The 27,551-nt window shown below is 34.8% G+C and overlaps 2 protein-coding genes and 2 long non-coding RNA genes across 5 annotated transcripts in view; 2 read left to right on the plus strand and 2 right to left on the minus strand.

The window, feature by feature from the left end:
- LOC136036288 (cadherin-99C-like) overlaps positions 1-5,440 on the plus strand; it is a 33,064-nt gene extending 27,624 nt beyond the window's left edge. Inside the window, exons 10-11 of the mRNA XM_065718434.1 lie at positions 2,348-2,528; positions 5,231-5,440. Of these exons, the coding sequence (XP_065574506.1) occupies positions 2,348-2,528; positions 5,231-5,339 (290 nt within the window). The 3' untranslated portion in view covers positions 5,340-5,440. The remainder of the gene's footprint in view (positions 1-2,347; positions 2,529-5,230) is intronic.
- LOC136036309 (uncharacterized) overlaps positions 1-27,551 on the plus strand; it is a 487,034-nt gene that overhangs the window by 97,455 nt on the left and 362,028 nt on the right. The gene's annotated exons all lie outside the window — the stretch shown is intronic.
- LOC136036289 (protein Star-like) lies at positions 8,744-13,856 on the minus strand. Of its 2 annotated transcripts, none has more exons than XM_065718436.1 (2): positions 13,708-13,856; positions 8,744-9,539 (listed from the first exon to the last, which is right to left on the minus strand). In XM_065718436.1, exons 1-2 carry the CDS (start codon positions 13,726-13,728, stop codon positions 9,006-9,008), a joined length of 555 nt encoding a protein of 184 aa, XP_065574508.1. In that variant the 5' UTR covers positions 13,729-13,856; the 3' UTR covers positions 8,744-9,005. The 2 variants fall into 2 exon arrangements, with proteins under 2 accessions (XP_065574508.1, XP_065574507.1); XM_065718435.1 differs by having other exon boundaries at positions 8,752-9,539; positions 13,432-13,856.
- Positions 22,289-27,480, minus strand: LOC136036626 (uncharacterized). Its single transcript, XR_010619761.1, has 2 exons — positions 26,975-27,480; positions 22,289-22,444 (listed from the first exon to the last, which is right to left on the minus strand). It is a non-coding gene; the product is annotated as an uncharacterized LOC136036626 (long non-coding RNA).

A 27,551-nucleotide genomic window follows, 5' to 3' on the forward strand; every position in this document is an offset into this window, starting at 1 on the left:
GGCAAATATCTATCCAATGCTGACAAGTAAAACTAATTAGATGATAAAATTCTCTAAACCTAAGAATCGAGGAACTTATCGAATTTAAAGTTGCTAACCATTAATAGAAGAAAAGTATTTAATCGGAAAATTACAACCCACTCCTTTTGTATTTGATTTAAAATTAACTCCTATCTTTTGTTTTAAAGTCTATGCAGTACTTTTTAAAAATGATCATTTTGAAATGCGGTAGCCTCAATTTTACTACGAAAATTTGTTACTTGATTTGTACGGTAACAGCCACTAAATTGGAAAAAATGACTATTTTTCATGTGGAAGAATAAAGTGACATTAAACTTGAAATGAACTTCAGTTGCCCTAAGTAAGAGGGGGAGGGCTGCCGTTCAACCAAGTTAAACTGCCGTGACGCCTCAATTATGAAAGCTAATATTACAACAGTTTCGATTGAGCTTGACAAACTGAATAACCCTCCTTCAGTTGAATGGAAGAAAATAAACTTCAGCTAATAAATACATTCGAAATAGTCTGACAAAAGTTTAAAGCTAGCATAAAGAGTGAGAGGTCAAGGGGACGACAGCCCTTTTATTAACGTGCCTCCTGAGAAATATATCTAAAAAGTAATTCTGTAAAGCTAAACCCATGCTGTATTTAAAATATTATCAACACATATGAAACGTTGAAACTTTAGCATTAAGAGCAGGACAGCAGCCTAATAGTATCCGTTCGTTTCATGTTCTAATGTCCTTCACGTTTATTTTTATAAATTTATTTAACAATTTATATGCTTAAATCGGGTTCTGTCTGTTTTTTTGTATTTCAAATTCAGGATTAACCTAAATGTGAAGGGGAGTGTGGCACCAAATCTCCCGAACAACCAGATTGTTCGTTTGAAGTAGTATGCTTATAGATTATCTTGCCTTAACTTAAGCTCATAAAGATCTAAGCAGCTTTGTCTTAATACGGCCTGTTATAGGGAATATATTCGTGAATTATTTGGATATATCCTTAAAAATCTGTAAAAATCAGCAGAAAATACTGATTTCAAGGCTTAAGCAAGAAAAAGTAAATAAAATAGTAGCTATTTGTGTAATTCACGAACAAAGGAGACCAAATTATCACATAGAGCTGTTTTTTTTTGCTAATTTCCTGATCTATGGGGGGCTTTATTATGTGAATCTGACTCTAATTAAGTTACAATCATAAGGCACGAGAAACTTATAAAAGGAGAAACCAGCGCTAGTGGTTAGCAGAAGAATCACCAACACGGTCAAGTATTTAGCGATTGTATAGTTGTTGTTTTAGATACTTTAAAATGTAGGTAGTAAATGTAGAATGTTAAAATGTAGGTAATAAAAACAAACTACGTAACCAGGCCTATCAGCTTGAAGGCAACCATAATACCAAGATTTTCTCATGCTTTGCAGGCTAGATTTGGACTTGGAATTAACGTTGAAAATAAACAAAATGCTGATTGACTATGTTTTACAAAGGAAGTTCAGCTTTTATCTGATATGAATGCAGACAAATTATATCGCTTATCCAATTTTCCGAAATTTCCTACGTTTTATATGAAATCTATGAACTGTCTGTGGCTCTAGACGTTTTTAATCCCTATCTTTCCACGTCTAAGCTCGGCAAACTCATATAAGTTTATTATTCTCTTTGTTAAATTTAATGGAGAAATAAAAGCATGGTATGGTGGCTAAAATCCTTGTTTATTTCATCTAATTAAGGAAAATTAGGAAACAACGCAAGTTTAATGGATTTTTTAGCTGGAGAGTTGTCTGCAAAATGCATCCTTTTAGATCATTTTGCGACTACTGGAGCCAGATGCAGATAAATGTTGACAATTGTCGCCTCTTAAACGTATTACAAGTGCACTTGCTTAACGATCTTAATTTATTTATTTTGACCTCATTGATTCACTTAGGTCAAAACAACCTTTACCCCTCCCTCAGAGATACATGAAATACGCTTTAAATAAATGAAAAATTTAAATTATTATATGTAGCTTGAGCTTAGTTCTCAAAAATTAGATTGTATGTTGTACTTCTATCATTTTTGTTGCAGTTCTATCATTGTTATGGGATTGGTTCTGGTCCCAATCAAATCTGAAATGTGCTGTACTGTAAGTCTTGCATATGCTAGATAATCAGTCCCTCCTTTTATGGTGATTAGTTGCTTGAAATAAAACAAAACATTTGGAGTGGTACATACCAGAATATAATATATACCATCCAATAATACATACCAAATTATATGGTTAATCTGATGCACTATATTAGGATTAATTGATTATTTCTCCATCATAAGTGAAGTCTTGCATAAATATATATATATGTTTCAGATCTGAAGCGGCCTCCAAGTGTAGTGAGCGAAACGGTAACTACCAGAACTTCTAGCATGCCTAGACACCAAGCAAATAATTATGGTCGTTCAATATACAACCATTCAATTGAGCAAAGGGATAATAACTACAGCATAATAGAAAGTCCTATACCTACGACAAACCCCTTATTTTTAGACCCGTAAGTAAAGTAATTTTATTTCGTAATTACTTTAGTTCGGCTACTTATGAAACAATGAATTTCATGCTTTGTGACAGGATATCTTCGTAACAAAAGAATAATTATATTTTATCAATTTGTGAAATGGAACTAAAAAAAAAAAACAAATAATACTTTACAGTTAAAAAAACAATAACTTTCAATAATATATATTTTAATGAAGTATTCCTGCATAAACTAGAAAAAGACACCAAGCACGACTAACCAATTAGACTTAACATAAAATGAAAATATAAAACCAATAAAACTATAATGAAGATAGCTGAATTTTAAAAAAGAATTATACAAATAATAATAAATGTATAAATATGTCATCAGATACATTAGAAGATGACTTCAGACATACACAATATAATACAGCAGTTTCTGCCTTTTGACAGTAAGCAACTGCTTATTTTAAACTTGTTTAATACAACAACCATAATCTATCGTATGGGTTTTATCAGATGATAAGCTCGACCATGCGCAATGCAATACAGCAGTTTCCCTACCCTGTGCGTATGCGTTATTTCCATGTTTGGATTTATTTTAAAATACAGTAATTGCACCTTATCGTAGAGCCTACTCATGTCTACTTCAAGTCACGGCTATTCTTGGCTCTGAACAAGCATCAGGAATAAGCTGCCAGGACCGGACTATCCAATAACTGAAAGATGACAAAAGTCTCGGTAGGGTAGCTTAAGTCTGACGCCAACAAATCAAATTATTCAATGGCCGAAAATCAAATCGAAGTGGCTGACCATTTCACTCACCTTGACTCTATTATATCTTCAGATGACTGAATTGATCACGAAGCTGCTGTGCACTTGGCCAAGTCCTCTGCTGTTTTCAGTTGGCTGGGACATGTTTGGACAAAGTCGATGATCAAACTAGCCACCAAAAGGAAATCCTTGGAACCTCAGTCTGTTCTAACCTAATTTACTGAACTGAGACTTGGCGTGCAGCTGCAGCTGTCCTGCGCCTTCTCGATAATCTTCAATCTAAGTGACTCCGGAGAATTGAGGGAATCCGATGGACAGATTTTTTCAGCAATGACCACCTGCAAAGTATGACTTAATGGTTGCTCTTTTCACACCAGGCTGCCCAGCAGACACTTCGCTCATTCAGACATCTTCTGTGGCTGCCAGCCAACATTTCGGCTCGGATTCCTTATGGCTTTGACCTAATCAGTAGTTGCGCGAAACGTACAAGAGGAAAAACCAGGTTCTGGTGGAATGACCATCTTGGGAAATCACTGGATCAGGCTTGAATCCCACTGTCAGATGCAGAGGCCATTGCTGCTGAACGCCTCACGCGGAGAAGGCTGATGACGCTCTCAACGCCACCCCGACATGCGGACTAACTAAGAAGTAAGTAAATAGAGCCTCATGTAAGAAGATAGCCTGGGACATTCATAATATACTACTGCAGTTTCATGTGTGTTTTTACGTATCTTTTTATGTTTTCTAGCATATGCTAATCTGTTTAATCTAGTTTCCTTTTCATTTTCTCTTTTTTTTACCTACGTCGACAAGTGAAGCGAAAATATTTGGACAATTATTAATTTTCGTGTAAAAACATTTTTTTTTTTTTTTGCAAATTTTGTCTTAAATAGCTGCCTTACCATTTCATTTTAAGCATTAGTGGGAAGCAGATTGTGGTCTAGAAAAATTATTTGATCAACTGTGTGAAGTATGAATTTGCGGAAAATAGAATCAGATGTAGTTCAACTTTTTTCAGTTGTTCAATTTTTCAGTCTAATTGACAAGATTGTCACCAAGTATTATTTCAATGACCTGGAGATAAATAAATTGAAAAAAAATTGAGAAATATTTAATTAGGTTTTTTCCTGTTTTGGACTTTAATAAATTAATCATGTCTGCCAGCCAAAAATTTCTTAGCATATGTAAGGATACTTGATTGGAAAAGCTTAATCTGTTACATTACAAATTTATATTACATAAAAATTTTCGTCAGGATTTTATTTTGGTTTTAATTAAGTGAAAATTAATCTTCAGTAAAAAGACACTTTCCATAAAGTAGTCTGTCAGTGTATCATCTTTGTAATTGTTTTTTTGGCTAGAGCACTTTTTGCAGAGGATGTTTTCTATTGTGAGAATACACAACAATGGATTGATATTTCTAAATTCCATCTAATCTTGCGGTATTGGAAGTATCAGGCAAGCTGATGTACTTTCAGGTGTCCGTGGACAGGACCAGAGAGCTGAATTATTCTAGAGTGGAAAGTGGGATGAGATGGGGTCAAACTGAATTGCAAATTTTTAATGAGATTGGGCTCTAGATTTTCTACCACGTACTGAAAGAATTTTTTAAACTTTCAGCAGTCATGGCTCTTCTGCCCTTATTCGTAATAATAAATGAGAAAGGAGATCACGCCACAACAAAAACCCATTTTGAGCCAAAGAGCTGTCAAGATGCATCCCTCCTTGGGAGGGATGCTGTCAAAGAGCTGTCAAGACAGCTCCCAAGGAGAGAGCTGTGCATCCCTCCGTGGGAGTTTTCTTGCTTCTATTAAAGTAACTGAGAAATAAAAAACTATTGGGCACGTATTTTGTCTTTTCCTTTTTACATCATACCAGTTTTTTGTAAATCCAGCTCGTATGGTTGAAATACTTAATTGATTTGTCTTGTTTTTTTTTTGACAATATTATTTTTCTTTTTAGGTCTGTGTCAGAAGCTCCAGACGGACTCTATAGTCAGGAAAATATCAGTTTTACAGAAATTGAGAAAAGTGACTGCCTTGATTATAGTGAAGTAAAAACTGTATTATAACTATGTAGGTATGTCTATGTTCCGTTTAGTTTTATATCTTTTCAATTTCTCGAAAGTGATTTTAACAAGTTTTGTCACAGAATAGGAATTAGAAATTCTTGTTTTTACGTATTATTGCAGTGAATGCATACACATCAAACGTAGATAAAAAAAAATCATATGTTCCCGCAAATTTAGCTGATCAACGGTAATCCAAATACCTGATGTGAGAGTCAAATGTGACTGGTGCTGTAAAGAAAAAATAGCCTTATGTGTCTCTCAAGTCGTGATTCGACCACCTTAGTAGTATTAAAATAGATTAGGTGATAAAAAGCTAGGTGACTAGGACACGTTCTTCGGATGAAAGATTGCCAAGGATTGTCCCAAAGAGGGCCAGATGAAAAGCAGATCGTCCTGAATGGGGTGGGAAGATCTCATAAGATAAAACGTAAGGGAAATGGTAACTTCTTGGGAGGGTGTAAGGATGGAGTATGATCCCAAGGAGTAACATCCCAAAGAGGGTCAAACGAAAAGCGGATCGTTCCGAATGGGGTGGGAAGATGTCATAAGATAAAACAAGGGAAATGGTAACTTCTTGGGAGGGTGTAAGGATGGAATCTTTGAATACATTGGGATGGAGGAGGAGCATGCGTAGCTATGTTTTCCTCAGGTAGTTTGATTCTGCAGTGAGCTAGTAGTCGTAGTAGAAGGCAAAAACCCTTTCACGGCCGATGAAGCCCTCCGTGGCTGACTTAATGCTGAAATCTTCGGCATCGAATTCTACTTGATTATCATAATTTTGCTGCCGATCACGACATTTTCAAAAGTTTTAAGTCATGTTTTATTATCTTATGCTTACATAATCTTGAAGCTCTTAAAATATTCTTTCCTTCTTTTTGGCTGTCTAGTCAAAAACAAGTCTAGGGATTTGGTCGCTGAACATCTTAAAAAAGTCAGCATGTTCAACCAGACACTCGTAGTCATCTCTGAACTATATCTTTGGCCTTTTTAGCTTTTGATCTGTCAAAATATCTTTGTATAACATGTGCCACTTTGATTACACAAAATACTACGAATATTTATTTATACCTGTATCCACCGATCCAAAAGATGTACTCCTGATTTTGCCAATACAAAAAAAAAAAAAAAATGAAGAATGCAAGCGTAGATTCCTAATAGTTTCCTTCACTCAGTAGAACTATTCAAACTATTCAGCTTTTTTTCAAGTAGAAAAAGCTATAATAATAATCAGTTAGCTTGATTTTCCTACTCATTGTAATTTCACCCTCCTCGCTCTCGACAAGAGTAAATACTTTTTGGATCATATTGCTGTAAGCATTATTATTCAGCAGCAAAAACTAAGCATAATAGGCCTAAGTAAAACTGACTTCTGGGTACCTAGTTGTGATCTCGCTGGAATAGCTGCTCCAATTGTATTGAAAAGTAGTTGGATAGACACAGACGAACTCGTCTTAACCGCGTAAGGGAGCTGTTTTTCCAGAAAGTTTGGTTATGGAAGGATGAGAAATGTAACTGGATTTATGACCAGTTGAAAAACTTGGCAGCTCAGTTGACATAGCCTGTTTTCAAATGGACCAAAAATGTGCAACACTGTTTCGGATGTCATCGTTCGGCTACATAAGAAAGGTCTGATTTAAAGACTTGAAAATCTTGTTAGTTGGTCTTGTTGTCTCAAATCAGTGGTATTCAGCCAAAAAGTAGACAAAATGGAAGTAACAGCTTGGAAATACTTCCAAGGTTCGAGGTTCAACCGGGTTTGATTAAAAAAAAGGAAATAACTAAACTTAAAGTACACTGCTCTGTGAGAAAACTCACGTTGAGACCCATAAACATAAAAGATTCTTCACTAACAAGCAGTACGGCTCCCACTTCACTCTTCGACACAACCACACGCACCCTCATTATATAATCTTAACCATAGGGTTGCTCCCTCCCTCTCAGGGCGTACAACCAACTCACCTAAATATACTAAAAAATATAATCTCCATCTAATTTAATTTATCTTTCTTTTTTTATCATTCACTTATTGACCTCTAACTAAATATTTATTTTAAACTATTTTTGAAAAACCCGAGGGAGCTCCTACATCTCAACTCTTTTGGAAGCATGTTCCACGTTCCCGTGTTTTGTTGTTGTTTGGCAAAAATGAAAAAAAAAATAATAAAAAAAAAAAAATGAAAATGATTTTTAGCCAGTGAAAAAAAAACGAAGTGAAAAAACAAAACCAAATATTCTGGTAAGGATCTCCGCCAAGCTGTCCTGCTCAAAACAAACCAAAAACAAGCCCCCCAAAAATAAATTAACCTTTTGAAATCAATATTAGCAAAGCAGAGGAAACACTGAAAAAAAATTAAGCCAGAATAAATGAAAGGCCATTCACAAGTTGGATTTGGCAAAAATTATCTCCCTAGCGATTAACCCAGCTCGTCTGCTGCCGTGATTTCTCTAATCAAATCAAATGACTTCGTTTTAAAATGATAAAGAATATTACTTGATCCTTTTTAAATTAAGTTATCACACATTGGGTTTTTAAGAAATATCTCTAGTAAACGCCCCACTGTTTACGCTAAAGTTTTTTTTTTTTTGATTGTTTGAAAAAGCAGAGTTATGAGAATGAGTCAAACTTTAGCGTAAAGACCGGGGTGTTGATTAGGTAACAGCCCCTTTCATATACAAAGTGATTTCTGTTCGTTTTTAAGTTTTAATGTCGCTCCTTACTTTCATTTGAAAAAGCTTGTTTTCTTTATTTTATCAGCGGAAAAAACGAAAGAGCAAAACAAAAACGAATAATGTGTACATAAGAAGATGAAATCAATTGAGTTCAAGACAATTAGATGAAGTGCATGTCAAGACATTTGACTCTTTGTCGAACAAAATAACCTAACTCTAAGTTCTGACTGACATAAATTAAATAAGAAAGAATCATTTATAAAATTAATAATAAAAGGGAATTGCTTGTTGCGGAAGTAACTTATTAAATACAGGGCTTACAGAATCTACTGCACAATCAAGTTATTCTATTGTACTGCTTCTTCCGCCAATATTCAAAATCTTACGTAGAACCTTCCAATGACAGCTAAAGCTCTAGGTCATTTACGTGAAGGTTGGCAATGGGCAATGGAAGGATGTTTTTGATGTTCATGGGTAGAATTTAGTCAAAGATGAGTTGATAAAGTGTATGTCAAGGCATTGGAGATCGGGTTTACAAAAATCTGCTCTGCTCAGATTTTATCTATTTATATTCACTTACTACATCGTCATTATGTATTTCACTTGCTTATTAAGCTTTACTTAATATTATGTAATCAGTAGTTTCATTATGTATTCTGAATCTACGATTATATAGTTCACTTACTACTTTGTGGTTCAGTTACTTATTGCTAGGTTATCATTATTGTGACAACCATCATAACCCTGTTATGCAAAAAAAGGAAGCAAAATGTTTTAATTCGATACAAATTATATAAAAAACATACCATAAGTAGTACTAAGTATCTTTTCACTTAAATTGATACTGTTCAAAACATTAGGAAGCCACCGATATTCCTAATTTTTGAATTGAGGCCGCACTGATCTGCATAATTATAGCTTTCATCTTATCTTAGCGTGCAAGTAATCTAATTTTAAACACAATTTCTTAAAGGGAAGGTCTTATCTTTAAGAAAATCACCTCTTTAGGAATATGAAATCATTGGCAAGCATATCATCTCTTGAGATCTCATCAATTAGATCATAACCAACACTTTCCATGTACTCTCTTATCGCAACTTTGCCTTCTTTGTCATGGACAAATTCCACGGACAACGTTTTAATATCGACATTGTCCCAAGGTACGTTTTTAAGCACTTTCAATTCATTGCCCTCAACATCTAAACTAAAATAGTCGATGGATGTTTGGTTCACAGCCAAAAGGATGTAACTCAAAGGATAACATTCAACTTGGACGGTGTTACTCTTAGCCGTGTCGGTTATTTTACCGATATTGAATTGCTGCTCGAATAGAAGAATTTCGGGATATGGAAAAGGACTTAAGCAGACTGGAAACGAATAAGCCCTTCGATTTTTCTTCTTTAGTAATTCGAAGTTTTTAGGATCCCCTTCGATAAGAATTCCACTCCAATTGAGACTTCGTTCCATATAAAGCGTGTTCGACCTCGTTTCTCCGTCTAGAGCACCACATTCGATGAAGAAGCCTCTTGTCTGCAAATAAAATTGTATCAAAACTAATTTTAGTTTATATTGCTACAATAAAAACTATATCATTGTGTTGAACTTTCTGATGAAGAACTGAATATGAACTGGAATAGAACTCGTTCTCTGTCAGGCTAAACTAGAAACTGGACTTGGACTAGAATTAAAAATAATTATGTAGGTCTGCCTACATTTTCCTTATATTTGGCTGTTTTATCCATGACCACCGCTTCGCACCTGTTTGATTCCTCTTTTAAAGCCTTCTCTACTTTCCTTATACTCCTCTTATTCTCACATTATATATCACTCAAATACTTCCTCTTTTCTGTCTAGCTTAAAACTTTTTCACTTGTATTTCCAGCCGCGCTTTTAACTTTCCTTCCTAAGACATCATCTACTACTTCACAAACTATTTTCCTTAAATAATTTCATGAATCATTTAGATTGTTAAATAACAGACTCTCCTGATTCATATTCAACTGTTCCTAGAAAGTTTTTCTTAAGTGCTCTTCCTGGAGTCTACTAACATCGTCTACTAAAGTAAACTTCTTCGTAAGTAGTTATCCTTCCTAAATTTCAGCTTATGATCTGCTCTAAACACTAGTAAATGATGATCGAGTACCATATTAATTTAAGGGCCATTTTATAACAAAATACTGTGTTGATAGTAATTAGGCTGTTATACCTACAAGATTGTTGTTGCCTATAATTGTTGCTTTTTTCCTTTCCTACACAAAATGTTGCCTAAATTAAGCTACTTTCTATCCCTATTCCTGTCAACCTGGACATTAAAATCCTCTAAATTCCCTAATTCTTCTAGGGATCTTGTCTATTTGTTCCTGTAACGGAAAATATACATAGTGTGTAAATAGTGAATGATAAATATTACCATTTCAACTCGGTGAATTTAAGGCTCATGATAGAACCCCTCCCCCACCCAAGAATTTTCTAATGACACCCAGGATGCCCCAATCCCACTTTTACGCCTCAGTACCGGTAGGTGGGTGAATATAATCGTTTATGCAACATAGAAAAAAGTTTTCACAATGGGAAGGATGTTTCCACCACTCCAAGCACCAATATTAAAGCCGATGACTAAGAATTCCTGATGACTATATATATATATATATATATATATATATATATATATATATATATATATATATATATATATATATATATATATATATATATATATATATATATATATATATAATATATATAATATATATATATATATATATATATATATATATATATATATATATATATATATATATATATATATATATATATATATATATATATATATATATATATATATGTTATAACAGGATTTATTTAAATGATGATCAAGTACCATATTAATCTAAGGGCCATTTTATAACAAAATACTGTGTTGATAGTAATTAGGCTGTTATACCTACAAGATTGTTGCTGCCTATAATTGTTGCTTTTTTCCTTTCCTACACAAAATGTTGCCTAAATTAAGCTACTTTCTATCCCTATTTCTGTCAACCTGGACATTAAAATCCTCTAAATTCCCCAATTCTTCTAGGGATCTTGTCTATTTGTTCCTGTAACGGAAAATATACATAGTTTGTAAATAGTGAATGATAAATATTACCATTTCAACTCGGTGAATTTAAGGCTCATGATAGAACTCCTCCCCCACCCAAGAATTTTCTAATGACACCCAGGATGCCCCAATCCCACTTTTACGCCTCAGTACCGGTAGGTGGGTGAATATAATCGTTTATGCAACATAGAAAAAAGTTTTCACAATGGGAAGGGTGTTTCCACCACTCCAAGCACCAATATTAAAGCCGATGACTAAGAATTCCTGATGGCTATATATATATATATATGTTATAACAGGAATTTATTTGTATAGGAAATTTCTTTTAGAAGAGGTCAACCAAATTTAAATGGATTTGCTACCTCAGAATTTTCACTCGATCGCTTTGTAGAACCCTCTGGACTAAAAGAAAGTCCTCTTATGCCAAAAAAAAGGAAAATGCTACTTAGTTTTGACAAAATCTTTCCTGGTAATTAAAAGTGCCAAGAAAACGTTGTATTTTTTTTTAATGAGCATTCTTCGGGAATTTGAGAACTATCGGTTCTGTACAGTCACTCCTGGAAAAAAAAAAACAAATATACACGCATGCTTTACCATCCTCCTGGGAAAAGTTTTACTATTTCGTAGATATGGGCTTCAAGCGTCTACAATAGAGTTTTCTTATATGCTGAATTCGATGGCGTAATTTTTGTCGGAATTACTCACCTTTCATGAGTTGCTTTCCCCCTTTTTCGAAAATTAGGTACACCCTCAAAGAGTTTAAACTTTTGATTTTGCAACTTTAAACTTCATGAATTCATTATTGCCAACTGTATACTACAAAACAATGAGGATAAAGGATTAAGATCCTCCAGACTCAGTTGCCTGACAAAGGAATTTTTAAACATAAACACAATATTTCTATTTCAAGGTCAATAAAACAAGGTTCATGGTTTCACCTGTCTCCCTCTGATAATTTCAAGATGGTAATTATGAATTCCCCCCCCCCTCTACCTGCACACCTTATATTCCACTAAGAATATAAATGAAATCATATATGATAACACCCTACTTAAATAAAAAAAAATTATGTTACAAAAGAAAACATTTTTGTTATATGTAGCCATATGTAGCGTGTAATCACCCTGCAGGATCTTCTTTCAAGCTTAGTTCAAATGAAGGGATATTGGACATTATTCCCCCCCCCCACGAACTTTCATTTATTTTCCTGAAGACTCATGGAGAGTTATGCAAATTGGGAATCAATATATACAATAGTGGGAGACATCATGCACCTCTCGACCCCTACACAATGACCTACACCCCTCTTTATAATAGCTGATGCACAATCACAAATCACCGTCCATAATTTTATGAAATATCAAGCGAGCCAACTTAGTTGACTGAAGTTTTAAAACAAATGTCTATATTAACCATTTGTCTTGTGTGGACTAGGCGAATTTTTAAAAGCGGATGCAAGACCGTGCGGCATTACTTTTTTGAAACTGCGAGGCTCAATATACTTTTTTTTTAGATCGATTGGTTGTCTCAGGATTTTCAGTCGACAGCAGCCTGTCCCTCAAAATGCTTCTTTGCTGCCAAAACATGGCACAAAACAGCAATTTCCCATGGCCTTATATCTGTGACAACTGAAAGGGGCCCTAGAACTTTTAGATTCCACTCGAGTGAGTCCTCTTCTGGTTTTCAAAGACCGTTGATTTGAGACACCCACCTATGAGAAAAGAAAAAAAAATCATGATTATTTTTCTGGGAAAAAATACAGAATTTTACGTTTTCCCATAAGAACTTGAAAACCTCTAAAATAGCGTCCTCAAATTTTATCAAGATCACTTGTCTTTTTGGGGGTGTTTCCCTCAAAAACCAAGTGATTTTTCTCAGAATCGTAGCTTCTGATGGGTAACTTTAAGCATAGTGAATTTTATAGGTTTGGAATCAGCAGAGAAAAAACTCGATTCTTTTGATTTATTTTAAGGACATGCAACAGTAGCATGTCCTTATTTTATTTTAATGACATTTATTTTAAGGACATACAACAGTGGCGTACAAAGAGTACCATTTTGAAAAGAGTTATACTCATTCATAATATACAAACAATTGTTCCATGAACATGAAACTTGGGTCTAATATATTCATTTGTAACAAAAGACTGCTCATAATACCCATGGACAACAAAAATTCAATACGCAGTTTTGTAAAAGTAAAATAGACAAAACACTGGCGTCTTTAAAAATAATAAAAAACATTGTATTTGCATTGGGTTTACAACCCAAAATTTGATATCCATTGGTGACCTGTGGCTATCGATCTATAATTATAAAATACCTTATAATCTAAGGCTTTTAGAATGGCTTTTGATTGCCCCATGGATGGATCGTACAAATGGTCGCTCTGCGATAACTGATATCCATTTTCTGATGGCAGATGCATCAACTCATTTCTCAATCTTGTTATAATGAATGGATTATGCAGCTCAACACTAGGTCCAAATAATTCCGACGGTCTTTCCTCTGTCTTAGATCTAAAAGCTTCACTACCACTTTCATTTATCGAAAAGTAGATAAAGATGCCGAAAAAACTAAGCAAAGCAAACACTAATACCACTTTTATTTGATATTCCATTCAAACATTTATTGTTGCAGATTTGATTGAAGTAATCATCAATTGTTAGAAATATTCACTGTGTGCTTCCACTCTCTTATCTATGCATTAGCACCTAGTTTATTGCAAAGATATAACGAGATACAAATAGTGAAAATGCTCACCTAACATTCTTATCTTATAGTCCCATTCCCAAGATCAATGTAATTGACATTTTAATCTGATAAGCTGACTCTTGCGAATTATTTATAATTCTAGTGTATAGTCCCTTCCAAGCTAAAGATTATATAAGAAAACTGCAGAATTCTGCAATATTTTAGCAATAAAGTAGTATGGTGTACTTCGGGCAAAGAAATTTTTCAAGCCGATACCCCCCCTCCCCTACTTCAAAATGAATTCTTTTGTTACTCGGTTCATATGGACAAAAATTATGCAGGAGCCCATACTCTAGAGAACGTCAAAATATCTTTCCTGGCTTTTCCTAGTCCTAACAGTGTACAAACAACATAATTGGGTTTTATAAGCGAAATGTAATGGTTCAGATTTAGGTTTTAGAAGCTGTCTCTAGGCACATACAGAGTGAAAAGATAAATGAGAAGAGTGTTTGTTATTTTTATGCTTTTTTCTCCAAGAGCTACTACATCTGTCTTAAATACTTCCAGAAATTTCCTGTCTTCACAAAAAAAAAACTTGGAAACTAGTTATGAGCTCCTTTCTCGTCTTCACTATCTTCGTACTGTAGTTTCCTCCCAAACATAGTCAACGCGATACTTTTACTATATAAAGAGCGATATGTCTACAATATTAAATTAAAAAAAATTTTTTTTTAATGAAAGTACAGAGCGACATTAAAACTAAACACGAGCAGAAATTGCTCCGTATATAAAAGAAGCTGTCTTCTCCTTAACGTCCTGCTCTTTACGTAAAGTTTTTTTTTATCGTTTTGAAAAGTAGAGTTGTGAGAAACAATTAAACTTTACCGCAAAGAGCGGGGAGTTGAGGAGGGGACAGCCTCATTCATATACGGAATAATTTCTGTTCGTTTTAAGTTTTAATGTCGCTCATTACTGTCAGTTAAGAAAAACTTGTTTTTGTTTATTCAATTTCTGAAGGTTTTTCAAATATTACAGGTTTTGATTTTGGCTCACCGTAATATGCAACTTTGCATATTAATTTTATCTTTTTTTGGCTGAATAGCTTTCTCAAAATTTTGAACGGACGATTTTTAGAAAAAGGGGTGGGGGATAGGGCCTAGTTTCCCTGCATTTTTTTTTTGGTTTCTTAAATAGGCCACTAGGACTTTTGATTTTATTTACGAACGTTTTTATTAGCAATATATATAAGTAGCCCACGAATTAACTTACGCAACGAATTTCTATATTCGTATATTTTTATTACGTACATGAGGGATTTCGCCCCCTCGTCAATACCTAGCTCTTAACGCTAAAATTCAAATTTTGTTCTAATTCTTTAAGAATGACCCCAGAATCACAAAGGTCGTTTAATTAGAATAAATAGCTCTTTTAAAATTACTAAAAAAAAAAGCTCTAGAATCAAGAGCGAGGTATTGAGGAGGGGACGAACCCACTCATATACGTAATAATTTCTGTTTTTTTAGTTTTTAATGCTCCTCCTTACTTTCAGTTGAAAAAACTTGTTTTTTTTTTTAATTTCTCATTATTTTTTAAAATAATGCTGTAAAACTCAGCACACTCTTCGTGGAAACTCTCTTTCCCCTTGAAAAATTCCTTACCGGAAAGATCCTTATCCCAACCCCGCACCAGAAAAAATACCGCTGAAACATCTATATACTTCCCAATACCCAATACTATGTGTAAACAATGGACAAAGTTCGTAACTTGCAGCCCTTCCCATGGGCACTATGGGGGACTAAGTCGTCCTCAAAGACATAGGTATTAGACTTTTCAACTACGCTGAACAACATGGCTATCTCAAAGTTTTGATCCGGTGGCTTTGGGAAAAAATGAGCTTGGGAAAAGCTTAGTTACCCTCTAGTTTTTTTCGTTATTTTAAAATAGTACTAGAACTTTTTCCGTTCAAATGAGCCCTCTCATGATATTCTAGGACCAATGGGTTGATACGATCACCAACAGGGAAAAAAAAATAAAATAAACACGCATCCTTGGTCTTTCTTCTGGCAAAAATACAAAATTCTAAATTTTGCAGATAGGTTTGTCCTCTTTTTCAAAAAGAGGGCAAGTTTTCTAACTGTTGATGGGCAAGACTAAATTTGATGAAGCTTATATATTTAAAATCAGCGCAAAAATCCGATTTTTTTTAGGTATCTATTGGTATCAAACGTCCGTTTCTTTAGAGTTTCGGTTGTTATTGAACCGGGTTGCTCCTTACTTACAGTACGTTACCACGATCTGTTTGATATTTTTTCCGAGAAGATTCGCGCTGAAGGAGTGGTCATTGAAACTTGCAATAGGGGTCATTGGATAGGAAATGGAAAGGGCTTGGGCTAGGCTTTAATGTTTTATAGCTAAAAGTGACTGAAGAACACTTCCTATGCTCACAAACATTTCTTTTCTTTTCAAGAAAAGAAAAGAAAAGCAAATTTCCACTCAAGCGCCCATTTTCACTCTCTTGATACTATCATACCCCCAGCAGAATTGGATTCAAAATATTTTAATCAAACTCAGCCTTTAGCATTAAAATAGCCTTTCCAGTCTGAATGATAGAAAATTCCAACAAGAAGAGGCTTACCCCATAAGACCTCACGAGCATAAGCCTTGACCTATGCAACTAGTCCGTCTTTCACAGATATGCATCATTTAAAACGATATGCATGTAATACCCAGTCAAAGCCAGGATATATTAGGGAATATTAATATTCGTCATTGGAAATACACATTAAGACCGTTATTTTTCTCCCAATTTGACGTAAAACCAGCTAAGTTCAAGCTGTGGAGTGGCTCGATGCTAAAACAACCGGGACTCAGTACAAAAACAATTAAAGTCCAGGCTCAGCGTAGAAACGATCATTGCAGTTTCGACTCGAGATAAATTTAAGCCATGGACTTACATGATGTAAAAGCATAGGAATTTTTCATGGGAGGTAGTTTTCCAGGGGGAATATTTGGGTGGGGGATGGAATACGCTGTCACTGCCAAATATGTCCCCTAAAGGAAAGACCAAATGGTTTCAAAGTTAAAATGTATCTGAAAGAGATAATTAAAATTCTTATATTGCCCACTTTTCCTTTGTAGGCTATATCCTTTCAAAAGCTATCACGATGACTGACTGAACGGCGAATATGTGATCATTTCTTAAAAAATAAGAAAGGGAATACCAGGATGTAACTGTGTTTATGTTATGCTACCCTTTTGGAATTATAGTTTTGCTCCAAATTATTATTTACAAACTGAAAAAAAGAATAAGCAAAAGAAAATTAAGAAGAATAAAAAACGCCAAGTTTACTCTTGTTTGAGGATCATAAAAACATGTTTTGCCCAAATAATTTTAAATTTGAAGTTAATCCCCCCCCATCACAAAAAAATCAAAATAAAGGGTAAACCAAAAAAAGAAGAAGAAGTATGCCCTTTAGTAAGGATCAGATAAAAGTCCTCCTTACTTTAAACCTCACAGAAGACGGCACAGAAGAGCCGTAGTTGTACCGGTCGTACTTTTAAACTTAAACTGCTGGGGACAAGCGTGCCGGGTCCCACACTTCCCATTTTGTTAGAAGCTATTTCCCTGGATTTTACTGGATATATATTTATGTAAGATTTCTTCCATTCTCAGAGTATAGATAGAAAACGCAACATAGATAGAAAATGCAATGAGCAGGTCATTGAACCCTTCAATGACCTGCCAAAGTTTCTAAAAGAAAAACAGGATGGCATTATATAGAAGCAAACTAGCTTGGAAGCTAAGATGGATAAATATGGTGCTGAAGTTGCTCAAATTAAGAAGGACAGTATACAAAAAGATAAGAGGATCGAGAACCTAGAATTATCCCTAGCCACCCACCAACAGAAAACTAGCTCACTGGGACAACAATTGCTGCTCATAGAGGTTAAGGAAAGATGCTTCGGCCTCCTGATTCAGGGTTTACCAAATGAACAGCAAAATGAATCCCTGGAGTCGACTGTTCAAAATCTGTTTTTTTAAAGACTAGAAATTCAATCGATTCCGCCAATCTCAGTGTTTTCGTATACCGCCACGCAAATCCTATGTGAATGATTGTTGATCGCCGAAAAATAAGCGATCAGACCCTATACTTGTGACCCTGGCTAGCGACATTACGATTAACCGAGTTTTACAAAATGTCAGGAAGCTAAAGGGAGGCGGAATTTCGATCTGTACTGACTTGCCGCCAGCTATGAATGCAGTTTGTACTAAATATTTAGCGACAGATCGGCAGATGAAATCTTTTAGAATCATCATTGGCTAGTGTGTAAAACACAATGGGCCAAAAATATGGCTAGAGGTAAAAAAGTCTACTTCCAGTGATTGGGAAGTTGTTTTTTTTTTTAGAATAACTAGTTACAAGTGCAGAAAAAAGGTTATTCCGTTGTCTTGTAAGAAGTTTTCTCCACATCAAACAGTTCGTGGTAACGAACTGTAGTAAGGAGCGACCCGGCTCAATAGTAACCAAAACTCTAAAAAATGAAATTTTGGTACCAATAGCTACATCATAAGAATTGCATTTTAATGCTGATTTTAAATATATAAGTTTCATCAAGTTTAGTCTTACCCATCAAAAGTTACGAGCCTGAGAATATTTGCGTTATTTTAGAAAATAGGGGGAAACACCCCCTAAAAGTCATAGAATCTTAACCGCAAAAACCAGCGGGAAGAAGTAGAAGATGCCATAAAGCAAACTAGAGGTGGGTCTGCGCCAGGACCACCAGATGGAATTCCAGCAACGGCTTTGAATGTACTATAAGTAGTTATATATATATATATATATATATATATATATATATATATATATATATATATATATATATATATATATATATATATATATATATATATATATATATATATTTGGAGAGAGAGGGTATGAATTTCAACGCATATCTATCCTAATATCTTTAATGGTTATGATAAACGAGTCATTATTTTCCACGTGAGCCATACGGAGATTCACTTAAGTTAACATCTCTAATTGAATTCTCTTTTCTTGATTTCAGGAAATTAGGCAGCAAACAGGTTAATAGCAAAGACCTACAAAGATTTTACAGACAAAATGCATACCTTGGGGCATTTAGCTCAGGGCTAATTTTCATTTTTTCAACATACTTAGCTATTACCCTCGAAAACTAAAACTTTTGACATAGGGAAAGAGCCTTTAATCACATTCTTTACCATTTGCAATCATAAAATAGTCAAATATCCTAATTTTTTCAACATACGTAGATATTACCCTCGAAAACTAAACACCATCAGATTCAGTGTATCTGAGAACCCTACTGTAGAAATTTCAAGCTCCTATCTACAAAAATGTGGAATTTTATATTTTTTGCCAGAAGGCAGATCACGGATGCGTGTTTATTTGTTTTTTCTTGTTTTTTTTTCCCCAGAGGTGATCGTATCGACCCAGTTGTCCTAAAATGTTGCGAGAGGGCTCATTCTAACGGAAATGAAAAGTTCTAGTGCCCTTTTTAAGTGACCAAAAAAATTGGAGGGCACCTAGGCCCCCTCCCACGCTAATTATTTTCCCAAAGTCAATGGATCAACATTCTGAGATAGCCATTTTATTCAGCATAGTCGAAAAACTTTATAACTATGTCTTTGGGGACGACTTACTCCCCCACAGTCCCCGTGGGAGGGGTTACAAGTTCAAAACTTTGACCAGTGCTTACATATAGTAATGGTTATTGGGAAGTGTACAAGCGTTTTCAGGAGGATTTTTTGGTTGGAGGCAGGGGTTGAGAAGAGGGGGATATGCTGGGGGAACTTTCCATCGAGGAATTTGTCATGGGGGAAGAAAATTGCCATGAAGGGAGCGCAGGATTTACTAGCATTATTTAAAAAAAAAACAATTAAAAAATAAATATGAAAAAGTTTTTTTTCAGCTGGAAGTAAGCAGCAGCATTAAAACTTAAAACGAACAGAAATTATTACCCATATGAGGGGCTCACCTCCTTTTAATACCTCGCTCTTCACGCTAAAGTATTTTTAGTAATTTCAACTATTTATTCTGCGGCTTTTGTGATTCAGGGGTCATTCTTAATGAATTGGGACAAAATTTAAGCTTTAGTGTAAAGAGGGAGGTACTGACGAGGGGGCGAACCCGCTCATATATGTAATAAAAACATGAGAATACAAAAGTTCTTTACGTAAGCTAATTTATAAGTTACGTATATCTTTTACTTATAAAAGGTTCGTAAAAATTAAAAGTTCTAGTTCCTTTTTAATTAACCGAAAATCGGAGGGCAACTAGGCTTCCTCCCCCGCTCTTCTTTTCGCAAAATTATTCGATCAAAATTCTGAGAAAGCCATTTAGCCAAAAAAAAAATATATACAAATTTCGTTTTAATTATTCCTCTGCGGAGAGCCAAAATCAAAACATGCATAGATTCAAATTCGTTCAGAAATTAAATAAAAAAAAAAAAGTTTCTTTAAATGAAAGTAAGGAGCGACATTAAAACTTAAAACGAACAGAAATTACTCCGTATATGAAAGGGGCTTTTCCTTCTCAACGCCCCGCTCTTTACGCTAAAGTGTTTTACTGTTTTAAAATCTAGAGTTAAGAGAAAGAGTCAAACTTTAGCGTAAAGAACGGGGGGTTGAGAAGGAAAAGCCCCTTTCATTTACGGAGTAATTTCTGTTCGTTTTAAGTTTTAATGTCGCTCCTTACTTCCATTTAAAAAAACTCTTTTTTTATTTAATTGAATAAAGAAATGATTGCAACAGACCAAAGTGGCTGTTCCAAGTCTGCCAAACGCATAAAAAACATTTTCACCTGTTTTTTTTTGTAATTAGTTTTGTTTTGTTGAAGTGTTCACACTAGGTTTTCTTTTTCGGTTTTTGTTTCATTCTAGTTGTACATCTGTGCCACTATTATCAACAGGTTGGTGCCAAAAGTATGTCTTTTTACTCCAGTTAGATCTCGCAATCTGCGTCTCTTGTAAATTATGTTGAATTTCATTAGTACTAGACCTGACAGAGTCGGTCTAGCACTACATTTTTTAGTCTAAAACAGTTAGAAGAAAATCCTGTAAGTATTCACGATTTTATTAAAGAGGTAGGTGATAAAGATAAAATAGGATACAGATTAAATGATTTCCCCCATTGTGAATATATTACTCCAGAAATCATCCCACAGTGTATTAATCGCTTTGACCTGAGGTTGATGTTCTCTAATTGCAGAGGATTTTTGAGTACCGCAAATTACTTGTCATCAGTTATTCCTGATACAGGAGTCAATGTTTTCGGAGCTCGCAAAACTTTCTAAGCAGAAACGGTGAGACACTGGCACTCACCAACCTATGCCCGCGTAAGTAAGACACGGGTTAAAAAGAAACACGGACGATTGGCAATATTCATAAAAAATAACATATCTCACAAAGTGTTGAGTGACCACGATTATCTTTATGAAGAGATGGCTTTTGAATTCTTAGTAGTGGTGGCAGATTTATTTAGTGAAAGCACGTTGTCTGTAGTCGTGTATAGACCACCAAATTCGAGCATGAAGGTGTTTTTAGAAAAAAATTGAGCTGTAATATCAGGTATTCAGAACCAGTACCCAAATTAGTACTTATTGGAGATATCAATATTGGTTTGTATGAGTCAAAAAGTGTTATTTTGAGACCAATTTCTATCACAATTGATTGGGTGTCGCTACCTTGATTAACCTAAGTTAGCTGTTAACTAATTTTAACCTATGTTACATTTCCAAAATGTTAACTTTTCCCCCTTTTAATTTGGGTTAATTTATGATAAGTTGGCCACCAACTTCACCCAATTTTTCATAAAATACAAAACCCTTTGAAAGGTGAAGGCTTTTGCCCCTTCTTTTCCATCCTCAGATAGGATTTTTATTTTCTAGAACGATTCAAATTTTATCAATATATGAGAGGCCTTCTCCTCCTCATCATTGCTCATTATTTCCTTATGCATATGATCATCGTGTTTTTATAAATTCACTAACTGATTCTCCATTGAACACATTTTGCTCGCTGTGAAATATCTAACATATCTGTTTTATACGCTTAAACCTCGAGGTAAGCTGCAATGTGAAACTAAGCCGTTATGATAGTAGCATCTGCCTAAAGTGACTGTCGTATTATAAAAGTGAACCAGTAATATTGATTTTATATATAACCCCGCTTGTAGTCGTGGACAAATAATAATAGACATCCGTTGGAAATGGTAAATTTCTGTAGGGGACCGCTCGGACCTAAAGACCAATAACAAAGAGTATCCACCAAAAAAAAAGACATCTGCCCACAAATGGCATCTACTGGAAGGGCTTCAAAAATAATAGGTTATTAAGACTAATTTTAGGGAGTTTGCCCCCTTCAGTCCCTTGCGCTTATTGAGGGATTGCTCATTATTTAAGGAAGACCTCTTGGATTACTCATAAATTGTGGAAAAGACTGAAAAACCTAGATTATAAGTTTATCGTAATTAAATAGGACACAAAATAGCAACAAAGAAACTTTTCATCTTGGGATGCAAATTCTTTCAACGGGATCATACTTTTCCCCAATCTTGCATCTTCGTTGACGAACTGAGCTCCAGGCAAATAATGCACCATCTTAAAAATAAATAAAAATATAAATTAAATTTTTTGTAGCTGAATTCAAACGCTGGTTAAGCCCTTTTGCTAAAGTTCCATTTTTTAGTCTGTTTACCTGTTGAATGACTAGAACTATAAAGCAGTTGGTGACGTCGATCCTATTCTAATAGCTTTTGAAATCTTTTCACCTAATTGTAGTTGAAACAAAAGTGATTTGACCAAACATATTTTTCTAATTCAGGTAAGCATTTCTATTATAATTTCTTTCTTTTTGCTGTTTTCCTATGCTGTTGATTTCTTTCTGCTTTGAAATAGTAGAAAGGATACTACGATTTTACGAAGTGTGAACCTTAGGCCAAACCATTGCTGCAATTATAGCTATACCCTGGTTAAGACCGAAACACGGCCAATAGTAAACGAAATATTAAGAATACGTTTCGAAAAAAAATTTACCTAGCGAGTAAAAAAAAAAACATTTGAAGCTAATTCAGAAACAGTGGACATTACTTTGACTCATTTTAATAGTGAAAGTTTACTGGAAAAATAAATTTATGATAATATTGAATAAGAGTCTGAAATACTTGAAAAATAGGGTCAGATCAAAGTGAAAAGCACACCATTATAATCACCATGGAAAAAAACCCTGTAACAACAGAGTTACAGTCCCCTCCCTTTATAGGAAGTAGCGTGTCTCTTTTTTTTTTTCTTTTTTTCCCAAGGGTGACCGTGGGGTGCCATTGGTTCTAAAATATTGGGGGAGTTTTCGTGAAAGGAAAATTGCTCTATCTAGTCCTCTTTTTAAATAGTAAAAAGAGATAGTGCTTTAGTATAGCGTCATTTTCTTCCATTTTGTGCCACCAAATATTAATATTTCCCCACAGAAGGTGAACATGCTGGGAATGCAAATTCTAATAGATGCAATCAATTTATCATGGTCAAAAACTAAATTTAGAAGGTTCTCATCGGAAAAAAAATCTAAAGTACTTGGAAGGAGCCTTAAAGTATCATCTGGGTGACGCCGAGAATTCTGGCTTTTTTTATAAGCCGGTAGCAGATGATGAATCGAACGCTGCAGTGACTACAAAGGTCGTAGATCTCTCATCAGCAGGTGATAGCTTTTTCGTGCCGCAGAGTATTAAAACTTTGGTAATTTCCGTGTTCTTTTCCCTATCTAGGCATCTGTTTGTCACTTCAGCTATTTTATGGTCGTAGGAGGCATTTTTTTATATATTGAGATATCGACATTTTATTATATTACATATATATCTACAACGATAACATACCCGCGTATAGACAATCATTGACAACGATAGCTGGCGGTGGATCGTCACAATTCAACTTGTGCTTATCTTGGCATTCAAAGTCAGGATCATATTTTCTACAATACAATATAATTTCACTTTTTTTGTATCTCTTTGTAAAGTCAAAGATACTATTCTAATTCATATAAATAAATTAACGTTTTTCAATTTGCTTATTTTAAGCAACGTCGCAAACGATATTCTCATGTTTAGAATTACTTTCTTTTGCATTTTTTTTATTGAGGGGTAGTGGTGGCATAAGAATAGACAAATAGGGGGCGCTTGCGGTAAATGTCCGCAGTGTCTAGCACTGCAATGTTGAATGAATGAAATCCATATGCAGAAACTACAAGATGTGTTAAATGCATTAGTAGAATATGCTGAAGACAACGATTTGATTCAGTAGGTAAAAGATTGTTACACAACATGTTACAATACAATACAACAAGTTACATACAACATGAATTGTATGTAACTTGCATATTTGGATAGATTGTTGCTTTTGCTAACAAACTTTGCAGTTATTTAGAAAACCATTTGTCTAAACAAATTTTGTAGTGCAAAATTTTCATAGTATAACCTTCGGCAGCACTTGGCTTTTCATTGTTAGATTTTTTTTTTACTATGATATGTAAATCTATAAATGTGGAAGTTAAATCAATGAAAAAATCTTCGGTGGAATAAATTTGAAAATGAATGTTTTCAGAGAGCGGTTGTCGCGGATAGAATTGTTCATAGTAACCATGTTCTACACTCTCATAAACGTTTCCTGCGTTGGATCATCGAAGGGTCAAGGACAAATTCACCCCAAAAATTTGAAATGTTTGGTCTTTCCTCTCTTTAATGTAAAAAATTTGGAAATCCACTCTACAATTTATCTTTCGATAAGTCTTACAGGACCCTATATGGATTGACGATGCAATCCCTAGATCGAGATTGAAACTACTTGAAAATTATATAAACGAAGCAATGCTTGCTAAAACTCATGGTGTCATTGTATTGGATTAGTTTGGTACTCAAGATATGAGTATCATCCGAACAGCCACTGTACGTTTTGAGTGAACCTTTGCCGAACCTTTAACGGAGAATATAGCATTAATCTCGCCAGACCAATTTGAAACCTATTGATAAATTGCCCTCAATGGTAGCGTTCGAATGGATTTTAGCATGATTGCATTAGCATAATGTAAACAAAAATGTTCCCGATCTCCCGAATTTATATTTGAGAGAAGCGTAAAATGAGGTTCTGGCATTTTTGATGATGCCAGTCATCCTGAAAAATTGGCTGAAATAGTCTCTTAATCTCCATCGAATGAAATAACACATCTCAATTAAAACGTGAATCACCGCCTTGGCATAATTTGAAATAATTCGAGGCCAAAAATACAAAGGCCTGTGAAAACCATAAACGTAGGCCTACAGAGAAATCAGACTGGAATCTCCATAGACTATGCATCGATTTCTTCTGGGTCCCCTCCCCTGGGATAGTCAAGTGAAGAACGCTCTTCGATGCCAACTGATAGTGAAGTTTGAATACCTAACTTGAGGAATAAGGTTTGCAGGAAATAATTGTTGATTTCCATGAAGATTTAAAACTATGAATAGGGTTTCCGGACAAAGGCTTGGGTGAAACATGAAGTGACTGGGTGAGAATATCCCCCAAGGACTCGAGATCGGAGAGTCAAAATCTCGGTAACGGGATCACAACTGGCTAATTAGTTATCCGTTGAGTGAACCGTCCCTCATTCATGGCTCCCCGAAGGGGCTCCTCTCCTCCAAAGGACACCAAAAATCCCTTAGAGTTGATAGGACAAATCTCAGATTCCTTCCCATTTTTTTCAATCCAATCCTAGATTTAATATCTCCCAACTTTTCCACAACCCGCTGTTGGTTGTTTTACTCTATTTCATGATTATCTTGTTTTATTTCCAAGGGATCATGGACCTCTTTCTTTCTCCTCACTTCGTTTGGTAATTCCCCGAAAAAAAATTTCTCCACAATTACTGACTGAATTTGTAAATCACATTTCCTTTTTTGTTTCTGTTATTTCTTCCTTACTTTCCTCCCATTTCTTTGTTCCACGAGGTAAATCATCTTAAACTTTTAACTGGATCATAGCGTCTTTTTTTTTAGGTTTCATTGTTTTGCTATTGTCTTGTTCTATTACCCCATGGATATTGGGACTCTTTGCTTCTCCTGAGCTCTTTTGCGTTCTTGCCGTTTTGTAATCCTCCTAAAATTTTACTTTTCCTCTACTGCAGACTGATTCTCCAAACCTTGTCTCTTTTTTACATTTCTTTATTCTTGTTCGCTTTGCTCAGCTTTTCCAATCACGCATAATAAATCCTCGTGACATTTGACTTGGACTCCAGTATCTACCATCTTTGACTGTATCTCTTTATTGTAGTTGTTTTCAATATTTGTTCCTTCCCTTTTGTTTTCTTTTCTTTTATCGAGAGTAAAATAAATCTTCATCAAATGGGAATTGGATTCCCACATTTGGTTTTTCATATTGTGCTAAAATTTCTCGAAATTTACAAGGAAAAGCACATACAATAATTTTTTTCTCATTTTCATTTTAATATAAAGGCCTACTTGTCAAGTCTCATATTTGGTACAGGCGTTTCGAAGTTCACTATTTTAAATATCCAAAAAAAATCAACTTCATGCGTTATATATTTAATGTTGTGGCCTAGCCACTTCCGCATCTCCCACCGTTAAAGAAGCCACTTTTAAGGATAGGAGATTCGCAATATCCCCAAAGTTTACTCCTACTTGAACATTCATAGTGAGAATAGTTACTAAACCTATTTTTATCGTTTTCCTCTGAACTGTACCGTCCCTCTTTCCAATTTCTATTTTTACCCAAGCAGACGGGCATCGGCGCTTATCTAAACAATAAAAAAATTTTGCAACCTTATTTTTATGATCTAACTCCGTTCTATTAATTAGCTCAGTTCGCACATAAGTTTGGTCACTGAAAGAATTAATTGTCATTTCAACTAATTCCACGTTCAATTTTCTGTATAAAATTAATAGATTCATTAAAGAGTAATAAAAACTCTTTCTACACAAAGTGCATTGGTGTAAAAAGAAACAAAAATAAAATCTAAAAATACGTTGAGCCCACTTTGCTCTTCACTTTAGCAGCGTTATTGCGTTCTCTATGACGGAAATCTTTAATGACTTGCATCATTTTCAAGAAAATAAAGTTAATTTGCATAAATTACTTAAAGGCCCCTCTTACCTAAAGTACAAAGCACTGTACCGTTGCATTGAGACTCGATTCCTTTAGCAATTAATTCGTCAAATACGATATCACCAATCACATCTCCTGTGTGCGTTGTCTCATTGGGAGAACAAATACATTTGCTTGGACTGTTCGTTTTAACTAAGCTTAGTTTCAGTATTACTAAAACTAAGATTACAAGAGCCATTAGACTGAGTATGATAACCATCAATAGACTGTATTTATTGTCGGCGTTCCTTCCTATAAACAAATATACATGAATCTCTCTAATAGTGAAGAACGGGAAATAAGAAGTACGCAGAAGCTCCCAAACAGCACAACTAGAAAACGTAAAAACTATATGTGATAAAACATTCAAATTTTTATATCGATTCGAAATAAATAACATCGGTTAACCTTGGAGTTTTGTAATAGAAGGCTATAGCCATTAAGATTTCGATGCCTACGGATTGTTCTGGGTCCCCGGCTGACTGACCGTATTTCAAACAGTAGGCTGTACGAAAAATGTGGATCAATCCCGCTTTCTAGGGCTATAATGAAAGAAAGGTTGAGGTGGCTACGCCACGTTCTAGGG

The sequence above is a fragment of the Artemia franciscana genome, chromosome 15, assembly GCF_032884065.1.
Source record: "Artemia franciscana chromosome 15, ASM3288406v1, whole genome shotgun sequence".
NCBI classification, from domain to species: Eukaryota; Metazoa; Arthropoda; class Branchiopoda; order Anostraca; family Artemiidae; genus Artemia; species Artemia franciscana.

Bases quoted from the DNA above. Each gene is read 5' to 3' on its own strand.
- LOC136036289 (XM_065718435.1), bottom strand. From the start codon at position 13,728: ATGGAATATCAAATAAAAGTGGTATTAGTGTTTGCTTTGCTTAGTTTT. The intron at 9,540-13,431 runs GTATTTTATAAT...TTTTATTTGCAG, and splicing joins TAAAAGCCTTAGATTATAAG to ACAAGAGGCTTCTTCATCGA.